The following is a 10,725-nucleotide window of genomic DNA, read 5'->3' on the forward strand; positions in this document are numbered from 1 at the left end:
AAAAGTCGCCGTGGGCGGCCTGTTGGGGGAGCGGCTGGAGATGCTCTTAGCGACTGGCTCTCCATGTTGGTAGCGGCTATACCTAGGTAGATAAGGATATTTGTGTGCCGCTTGACTGGAAGAATATTTGGGGTAATATCAAGAAGGTGGAGAAGTCTCTCACGAGTTAAGGCAAGAAGAGTGGACCATAGGAAAGTCGTCTGCAGCTGCTTAATGGATATTACTCTGTCTCTTGGTCCATCTCATGGTTTGGCTTTCATCGTAGATATAGTGGTATTAGGCTGGGGTGTTCTTATTAGGGTTTCTTTCGTGATGTAGAAATGATTGTTGCATGTTAGGGATGTTTGTAAGCTTGATTGTGCGGTCATCAGGTTTCAGACTTTGTGAGTAGTCCCCGTGTGATACATTTCTAATGGTTTTTACCCAATTTTTTGTTAATTAACTCAGCAATTCTTTTCTGCTTGATTAATAGACGAGGCAACTGTTTTGCCTTCATTTATAAAAAGACTCCCAGCCCAAAAAGAAAAGGCACGCAAAGTTTAACAAAGAAGCCTCAAAGCTGTGGGGGTAGAGCTTACACATGTTTCCGCAGAAGAAGGACCACGAGCGCACCGGGGTATTGGATATGAGCCGTACGTGTCGGCGGTGGCCTCCCCAAATCCCACGTCCACGTGCGACGTGCCCCAGCCCAAAGTCACCATCCATAATGCGCCGTGGGCTGTAGCACCTAATTTCTGTTGTCGCCGCAACAAACACTGTTAGAGCATCTCCAGCCGCGCTAAACTAGCGTCGCGTCGCAAAATAGGTCGTTTTAGAGCATCTCCAATAGCCGTGCTAAAGCGTCGCGCGTAAAAAAACTGTTTGCACGCGCGCTGCGGCTGGTTTTGCGTGCCCGCCTGCGCTGGCTCCAGCAGGCGGCGCTATAATGCAGCGCGCGCACGCCGCTCCAGCAGAGCGCAAAAATACAGCGCGCGCGCCACACAAACCATATGTACATTTCAAAGAAGATGAGCAAAAATGATCGAACAAACAAAAATAAATCAACAACAAATAGTTTAAAATAAATCATTACAACTCAAACAAATAGTTTATCGTTCAGTACAACAACTAATGCAATAAACACAACAAATAGTTCATGAACAATACAATGTCGAGTGCAGATATCATCATGCTCTTTGCCGTCCATGCCATGCCCACCACTCTTCGATTAGATCATTCTGAAGTTCATTGTGCGTTGCGGGACGCCGAATGGCATGATAGGAGGCAACAAAACGGGCTACCCTTTCAGCCCTCCACCGCACTCGCACGGGATGTCCCAAGAGCTCATACTGTGAGTAGTCTAAATCTTGGCCACGCTCATTCTCGATGATCATGTTGTGCATGATCACACAAGCGTGCATGATGTATCAAAGCATTTGCTATTGTCCAATTTTTGCTTTGGATCAAAAATTTTGCAAGCCCAATTTGCTATTGTCAGAGGATCGACAAGATTTTGGGATCAACAAATGCTTTGGTACATCATGCACGCTTGTGTGATCATGCACAACATGATTATCGAGAATGAGCGTGGCCAAGATTTAGACTACTCACAGTATGAGCTCTTGGGACATCCCGTGCGAGTGCGGCAGCGGGCTGAAAGGGTAGCCCGTTTTGTTGCCTCCTATCATGCCATTCGGCGTCCCGCAACGCACAATGAACTTTAGAATGATCTAATTGAAGAGTGGTGGGCATGGCATGGACGGCAAAGAGCATGATGATATCTGCACTCGACATTGTATTGTTCATGAACTATTTGTTGTGTTTATTGCATTAGTTGTTGTACTGAACGATAAACTATTTGTTTGAGTTGTAATGATTTATTTTGAACTATTTGTTGTTGATTTATTTTGTTTGTTTGATCATTTTTCTCATCTTCTTTGAAATGTACATGTGGTTTGTGCGGCGCGCGCTGTATTTTTGCGCTCTGCTGGAGCTGCGCGCGCGCGCTGCATTATAGCGCCGCTGCTGGAGCCAGCGCAGGCGGGCGCGCAAAACCAGCCGCAGCGCGCGCAAACAGATTTTTTGCGCGCGGCGCTTTATCGCGGCTGTTGAAGATGCTCTTAGGCTGGTTGTAATGGGAGTATCACAGCTAGTATCATGCATGCCAACTAGGCAACTTTGATGAGGTGGCATAAAATTAAATGAAGTAAGAGAGAGTTGAGTATCATATCATGATACCGTATCATAATAAATGCTACACTAGTATGTGTCATGCATGGCAATAAATAAAATCATCTATGATACTATCATACAATACTATGCATTAGGAAGACAGTATCATACACTAGTATCATATGCATGATACTAACTTATGATACTACCCATTACAACCAGCCTTAGCTGTTCAATTTCCATCATCCCACCATAGTGTATTATCCATCCGAGCAGGAGTAGTGTAGAAAAAGCAGAATAAACCGATGCCGATTGGGCGGGTTAGATAGAGAAACAATGCACGATGCCGTTTTATTCCTACGCACCCGGGCATCCATCCATACGCCCCAGGAACGAGCTCTGCGGATTGGTGGGAAACGTGGGATCATCAAGGAAAAAAAAGGTTTCGACGGCCGGCCGGCGACCCGTTGACTCCGTGCGTGGTCCCTATGGACAATAGGAGCGCTCGATTTGGCCGCCCCGGTCCATTCCGGCCACCAGACATGCCCCTTCTTTCCTTAATTTCCATTTGGCCACTTATAATGATCGTGGTCTGAGCATTGGGCGACGTTGCCCTGATCCACAGTGTTACCACCGCTCTTTTTTTTTCTTGACGTGAATTGCCACCACTCTTCAGCCAGGGCATTACCTGCGTCGGTCTAGTGCGACTCGTCGTCAAGGCTCTTTCAGCGGAAAAAACTTGTCTGGAGGGTATAATCGTAATTCAGCGACATTGGTCAGAAGGGAGCCAGAAAGAAACGGCCCCTACGTACACAAATCAATGCGGCCATCCATCATAAGTAGCTCGTCAGGGGAACCCATTGAGGCAGCAGCAGCCATTGAATTGTCTCGCCAGACAAGCGCTATGGCTAAACCCAGCACACAGAGAGATAGCCAGCAGCAGCAGCAGCAGGCCATGGAGAACGGCGAGGGGGCGTACGCGCAGGACGGCTCCGTCGACCTCCGCGGCAACCCCCTCCTCCGCTCCAAGCGCGGCGGCTGGACCGCCTGCGCCTTCATCGTCGGTACGCGCGCGGCAACAGATTCCTGCCTACATAGCACGTTCTTCTCACCGGCTTACTTGTTGCGTTCATGTCGTCGTCGGCGGCGTTGTGTGTGCAGTGTACGAGCTTTTCGAGAGGATGGCGTACTACGGCATCGCGTCCAACCTGGTGATGTACATGACCAACAGGCTGCACCAGGGGACGGTGGAGGCGTCCAACAACGTCACCAACTGGTCCGGCACCGTCTTCCTCACGCCGCTCATCGGCGCCGTCGTCGCCGACGCCTACCTCGGCCGCTACTGGACCTTCGTCGCCGGCTCCGCCATCTACCTCATGGTATTCTACGCACACGTACTACAGTTCAGTCTTCATCCTCGCCTGTTCCAATCTTCCGAGATAGCCATTGCAGTTTTCTTGGGTGACGCAGCCGTCTGACCCTTTTTCGCGTAGCAACAAAAACAATCCAGGAAAGTTGAAACTTGAGACCCATCCAAACTACGAGTCTAATAGATCTGACGAAACAAAATGGCGTCAACAGGAAGCAACAGCAATAGGTCCTCTCGTACTTGACCGCAGGACCCGGGTTCAATAATTAACAAGGATCTATCTTTTGGATATGGGCATTAATACTCCTTTCGTTTCTAAATATATTTCAATACATACTACATACGGAGCAAAGTGAATAAATCTATACTCTAAAATATGGCTATATACATTGGTACGTACTTCCTTCGTCCCAAAATTCTTGTCTTAGATTTATCTAAATACAGATGTATCTAACACTAAAATGTAAATAAATACATCCATATGTAGACAAATCTAAAACAAGAATTTTGAGACGAAGAGAGTAGTATGTATTAAAATCTCTAAAAAAGACTTATATTTAGAAACAAGGAAATAGTACTAGAATTGCTGGATTCTTGGTGCGAGATCTAAAGCCGGCTCATACAGAAATAGCCAATGGGTCTCGCGTCCTATTGCACCCTAATTGAAAAAAAAAATATAAAAAAGAGTCAAAAAAATCTGAAACTGTTTATAACAATATTTTCTCCACCCGACAATGTAAGACATTTTTGCAAGCTAAATAGGGCTTGCAAAAACGTTTTACATTTTGGGACCGGGAGAGTATATGACTTAGTGTAATACTCGCGTGAAAGTTCTGAAAGGTGGTACTCTAGAGGGGAAAAACGAAATCAATACGTACTATATAAAAGTTACTGATACCTCTAGAGTCATTCTTCTGCGAAACTTTACGCACGAGTAATATGCTAGGTTATGTTTGTTTAAAAAATTAAGAAAGTGTTGAGTCTTTTTGACTTTAGAAAAATATTTTTCCAATTCGGGTGGAGTGGCCTCCATCTTACCCTTTTTCTTATCTTGGGGGTGACTGACTGTCACCCTTTTAACCAAGAGGCGGGACTTACTGCATAAAGAAGAAAAATAAGGAAACGGTAGATCTGGATGAGTGTGGATGCTGCTCCATCTATTTCATTTTAATTTTAGCGGGTAGTGAAATTCTACTACTGCCTCTGTTCGGAAACAAATGACTTACTTTAGTTTAAATTTCAAAATTAAACTAAAAAATGTTAAATTTGAAATTTAAACTAAAACAAGTCACTTATTTTCAAACGGAGGGAGTATAATATTGTACGAGATGAAAGTACTTTTTATGAACAAACTGAGCATCACATTGATGTCAAAAAAGTGAGCACCACATTTGCAAATGTCAGAAAAGTGTGTGTCTGATCAGTGTTCAAAAAACTGACTGTGTGAACTTAGTAGTACTCTCTCCGTTCACTATTATAAGATGTTTTGATTTTTTTCTAAATTGAATGTATCTATACACGTTTTAGTGTCGTTGTTCATTTATTTCAATCCATATATAATTCATATTAAAATATACAAAACATCTTATAATAGTGAACGGACGGAGTAGTACATTTTAAATACACATTAAAGTGTATATTTTAGTAATTTTTCTATGTGTATAGATCCAGGTTGATGAAACTATTCGACGTGGTTCGTTCTTCAACACCGGCGGTATCTCTCGAGGCCCCTCTCTCCCGTCCGCGACCGCGCCGCCCCCGCGGGCGGCCGGCCGTGCCTTCCCTCCGTCCCCGCGCGTGTCCCCCCCTCCTCCTCCTCCCCGCCGCTGTCGCCAGCGCCGGCCTCGGGCCTGGCCCGGGCGGCGTTGGTGGCGGCGGCCCCTAGCCCTTCCCCCTCTAGGGTTTCTCCGGCGCGGGACGGAGCGGCTCCGGGCGGTGTCCTCAGGCGGCGGCGGTCCTGCGCGGCGGCGGGGGCGAGCTCCGGGCGGCGGCGCGGGCTGGCGGCGCCTGCCCGGCCCAGATCTGGGCCCTTCGGGCTCCATCTAGGTCGGGGCGGGCCGGCGACAGGCGTGGCGGCTGCGTGGCCTCCAGGAGGCGGTGGTGAGCAGCGATGATCGGCAGGGGCTGGCGGCGTCGACGCCAGCTTGCTGCAGCGTGGCCGGCGGGGCTTAGCGGGCCCATTTTGGGCCTGGCCGGGCCGGGGTGGCCTGGTATGCCCCGCTGCCGTGTCCGGACGGCTACCGCGACGGTGCCGGAGGCGCGGGCCTTCCGCACGATGGCGGTGGAGGTGGTTCCCTCCCGCTCGGCCTTGATGCTGCTGCTCCCGTCGCTCAGATCTTCTCTCCGCTCTTCTTGGCCTCGTGGTGGTGTTCGCAGCGAGACGGTGTTGGTGACGGCGCAACCGTCGTGGCGCATAGTTGGGCGGTGGTTTGGCTGGTCGGCTCCGATTGGTTGGTGGGGTTTGGCATGCGGGAGAAATCCTCGCCGGTTCGTCCGGCTCCGATGCGGTGACACCAGCGGGTGCCACTATCCCTTCTTGGAGGGCGTCGGGAGTAGCTATCCCCCACCTCCCTCCGCGTACTGGGGGAAACCCAAGGACTTGTTCGGGCAGCAGCGTCGTCGGCGTCGCATCCCTTCTTGGAGGTGCTGCTTAGTTCGCGGAAGTTCGGAGCCTTGGGCTGTAGTGGTTTGTTTTCGGAGGGCGCAGCGGTCGCGGGTCATCCGCGCTTTGTTGAGCTGCCGTTGTTGGCATTTTTTCTTCTTCCTTTTCTTTGGGCCTGTTGTGCTGCTCGCCTCAGCATTGTGATGTGTACTTTGATGGTTTGCTTTGGAATACAAAGCGGGGGAAATCCTTTTTCGGTAAACTATTCAACGTTAATGCGTTGCTCCCCTTTTGATGTGGCTTTAGCCCTGGTCGTAGAAGCACAAATGTCATTCCTATAATATATACCGTCTAGTTGCCATAAGAATCTTTTGGGGCCGTATCCACATTAGGCAGTTGTCCTTCCCTTTTCAAATATATGCCCTCCGTGAACTTTTATAAGACGTGTTTTAGGTAACCATGCCACAAAGACAAGGACAACTAAGAAAAAGGTGCAGATACCTAACGAACCTTTGAAAAAAGTATAGATAATACTCCCTCCGTCCCCAAATTCTTGTCTTAGATTTGTGTAGATACGGATGTATCTAACACTAAAATGTAACTAGATACGCCCGTATTTAGACAAATCTAAGACAAAAATTTTGGGACGGAGGGAGTACATAATTGTGCAATTTTTTAGTAAAACATATGTAAGAAGTACTCCCTCCGTTTACTATTATAAGATGTTTTAACATTTTTTTTGAATCAGATGTATATAGATGCATTTTAGCATGTTTCTTCACTTATTTCAGTCCGTATATAGTATATATTAAAATATCCAAACCATATTGAAATAGTGAACGGAGGGAGTATTTCTTTTAGCAGGGAGACTTTTGATACCGAAAATGGAATGCACCAAGGGTATCACATACTCCCTCCGTTCGGAATTATTTGTCCAAGAAATAAATGTATCTAGATGTATTTTAGTTGTAGATACATCCATTTTTATTCACTTTTGTGATAAGTAATTTCAAACAGAGGGAGTATGTTTTATTTTTTTATTTCGCCGTTTTGAAGTTAAAAATCGGAAACCATATGCTTCCAGTCTACATACTCCCTCTGTATAGAAATATAAGAGCAAACAACAGGCCCATGCTCAAAACATAAAAAATACAAACACATGCAAATTCAGACGGCACGGCAAACGACAATCCCAAGCTCATAGTGTCACGTAGCATATGTTCCTATTTGAGTATTGTCAGTCTACAGTCAAATTTATCAGAAATTTTGAAATCTCCTGAAGAATTGCCGCACCATGCATGCGTTGTCAAAATTTATACTGTATATATCTGCTTTGACATGGCTGAATTACTGAACCGAACGCAGGGCATGATCCTGCTGACGCTGTCAGTCACCGTGCCGGCGCTGAAACCGCCGGCGTGCGACGGCGCCACCTGCCCGCGCGCCTCCGCGCTGCAGCTGGGCGTCTACTTCGGCGGGCTGTACACCATCGCGCTGGGCCACGGCGGTACCAAGCCCAACATCTCCACCATCGGCGCCGACCAGTTCGACGACTTCGACCCGGCGGAGAAGCTGCACAAGCTCTCCTTCTTCAACTGGTGGATGTTCACCATCTTCCTGGGCATCCTCTTCTCCAGCACCGTCCTCGTCTACCTCCAGGACAACGTCAGCTGGACGGTCGGCTACGGCATCCCCACGCTCGGGCTACTGGTCTCCGTCGCCATCTTCCTTGCTGGCACGCCGCTGTACCGCCACAAGGCGCCACAGGGCAGTCCGTTCACGAGCATGGGAAGGGTTGTCGCGGCGGCCGTGTGGAAGCGCGGCATGGCGCTGCCCGACGACGCCAAGGAGCTCCACGAGCTAGAGCTGGAGCACTACACGAGCAGGAGGAGGTTCCGCATGGACGCCACCGACTCCATGAGGTTCCTCAACAAGGCGGCGGTCAAGGTAAATCCCGGGGACGCCAACGGCGGGTCGGCGCCGGCCCGGCTTCCCCCGTGGACTCTGTGCACGGTGACGCATGTGGAGGAGACGAAGCAGATCGCTAAGCTTGTGCCGCTGCTGTTCACCTTGGTCGTCCCGTGCACGCTCGTCGCGCAGGCGAACACGCTCTTCGTCAAGCAGGGCGCGACGCTGGACCGGCGCCTGGGCGCGTTCCTGGTGCCCCCGGCGAGCCTCGGCGCGTTCATCACGCTTACCATGCTCATCTGCGTCGCGCTCTACGACCGCGTCTTCGTGCCCGCCGTCCGGAGGCGCACCAAGAACCCGAGGGGGATCACGCTGCTTCAGCGGATCGGGGCCGGGATGCTGCTCCAGGTGGTGACCATGGTGGTCACGGCAGGGATCGAGAACCGGAGGCTGAGCTTCGCGAGGGGCCATGGACCTGACGCCGCTGGCGTGCTTCCCCTGACCATCTTCGTGCTGCTGCCGCAGTTCGTGCTCTTGGGCGCCGCCGACGCGCTCCTGGTAGTGGGGCAGGTGGAGTTCTTCTATGACCAGGCGCCGGAGAGCATGAAGAGCCTTGGCACGGCGCTGTCCCTCGTAGCCTATGGCGCCGGAAACGTGCTCAGCAGCGCCATCCTCTCCCTGGTCGGGCGTGTTACTGCGAAGAGGGGGAGCCCGTGGGTGACCAACAATCTCAATGCCTCGCGGCTCGACTACTACTACGCGCTCCTCACCGTGCTCGCCGCGGTGAACTTGTCGGTGTTCCTTGCGCTGAGCGGAAGGTACAAGTACCGATCGGAGTCGAGGGAGACGATTGATGTCGACGTGCAGGGCGGCCCGGTTAGGCTTCATTCAGAGCCAGCGCCAGTGGCATGAAAAAAATTGGATGTTTCGGCCTGTATATAATTAGCTAATGAACAGTAGAATGTCGATGAAGTGGTCCGTTCTGTTAACGATATATACTCATTACTGAAGCGATGCAATACTCATTACTGAAATCGTCATGTATCTCAAATAATAGAAGGGCGGCCCGAGGGGAAACCCTAGCCGCCGCTCCTCGCACTCTCCTCCGCCCCTCTCCCTCCTCGCCGCCGTCCGCAACGCCGCCGGGCGAAGCCTGGCCGGCTGGGCGGCGGCGGGGCTTCTTCTCATCCATCTCGTTCTGGCTGGCGCGGGACAATGGGGACTAGAGGAGCGCCGGGCCAACGTGGGGTTCGGCGGCACGGCGGCGGGTCTCCCGCCGACGTCGTGAGCGGCTCGGTGGTCGCGGGCTCTGCAATGTCGCGAGGTGGTGTCTGCGTTCGAACTGCCCGATGGTCGCGGGTGCCGCCGGATCTGGATCAGATCCATCTGAATCTTGGCTTCGGACTCCGTCGGCCGCCGCGGGGTGATGTTGGTCGTCACGTGTCTGGAGGTCTACAACGAGTTCTTCTCGATCCTCCTTTCCGGTGGGTCGAGCTCCATGGATCTTCCATCTTCACAGGTTTTGGATTGTGGCTTGTCACCGGATCCGAAGCAGGCCGAGGCTTGGTGGCATAGGATGGGGACCGAAGGAAACTTTGGATGGCTAGGCCGGCCCGGCATCGGCGACGTCACTCAACGCCGTTATCCTCCGTGGAGGCGAAGCCGAGGTCTCTCCTATCCACCTCCGAACCCATCCCGGACGAAAGTCCAAAATCCATTCTGGATTGGGCGGCGGCGGCGTCCTACGCGTCGTATCCTCCATGGAGGCGCCGTCTTGGGAGGATCTGCTGTTCGGGGGAGAGATGATGTGGATGGTGGGCTCCGAGTATCTCCAGCAGTGGCGACGGTGTGGAGGTTGCCGGGTGGTGCGGCGTTCTATCTTCCGCGCCTATGTCGATGTTTTGGCGGCATGGTGCGGCTGCATATCGATGATGGATGCGGCTGGATGGACGAGCGCAGGATGGTGGAGCTGTCTGGTGCCATGGTGGCGTCGACGGCAGCGAGACCGGGCAAGGTTGATGCTGCAGTATAGCTCTGAAGATGGATTGGTGGCAGGTAGCTGTGGCGGCCTCATACCCGGCAGGTGTCCTGGTTGAGGAGCACGCCGGACTGGTGGGTGCCCATACCCAGCAGGCGTCCTGGTTGGGGCCTCGGGTCTTAGATGTTAGGTTTGGTTGCGTGGTCTGTTGGGTAGTAGACCTAGACTATCTGCGCCCCTTCATCAACTGGATAGGTGTAGCGACAAATGTTGCTTAGACGGTGGCTTTAGTCTTATTGTTGTACAACTTTGTAAGGTCTTGTGTCAATAATTAATAAAATGGCCGTATGCATTGTCGAGATGCAGAGGCCGGGGGTCTTCCTCCATTTCAAAAAAAAAATCTCAAATGACTGCGAGTGTGTGAGTAGACTAAACATATTACAGTTTATCAAATTCACATCTAAATGTTTTTTAAGGATGTCACATCTAAACTCCCACAAATAACACAGCAACAAGGAATAAAAAAATACGGCAAAAAAATAAACCACAAACATAATGGACACAAGGTTAGATGTGACATAATTATGTCACATCTATATGTGTCCTAGACAGACCCAACATATAAATACATACGATTAGATAGACACAGCTAATTGAACATACACTGAAACATTAAAAAGGACATACATTGAAACGGCGGCAAACATATTTTATGGT

General features: G+C 50.6%; 1 protein-coding gene across 1 annotated transcript; it reads left to right on the forward strand.

The window, feature by feature from the left end:
- The first annotated feature begins 2,997 nt into the window (after positions 1 to 2,997).
- Positions 2,998 to 9,043, forward strand: LOC123120790 (protein NRT1/ PTR FAMILY 5.2). Its single transcript, XM_044540788.1, has 3 exons — positions 2,998 to 3,215; positions 3,313 to 3,530; positions 7,488 to 9,043. The coding sequence occupies exons 1-3, from the start codon at positions 3,056 to 3,058 to the stop codon at positions 8,940 to 8,942; spliced, it is 1,833 nt and encodes a 610-aa protein (XP_044396723.1). The 5' UTR covers positions 2,998 to 3,055; the 3' UTR covers positions 8,943 to 9,043.
- The last annotated feature ends 1,682 nt before the right edge of the window (positions 9,044 to 10,725 follow it).

This window comes from Triticum aestivum, chromosome 1B (assembly GCF_018294505.1).
Source record: "Triticum aestivum cultivar Chinese Spring chromosome 1B, IWGSC CS RefSeq v2.1, whole genome shotgun sequence".
Lineage (NCBI taxonomy): Eukaryota > Viridiplantae > Streptophyta > Magnoliopsida > Poales > Poaceae > Triticum > Triticum aestivum.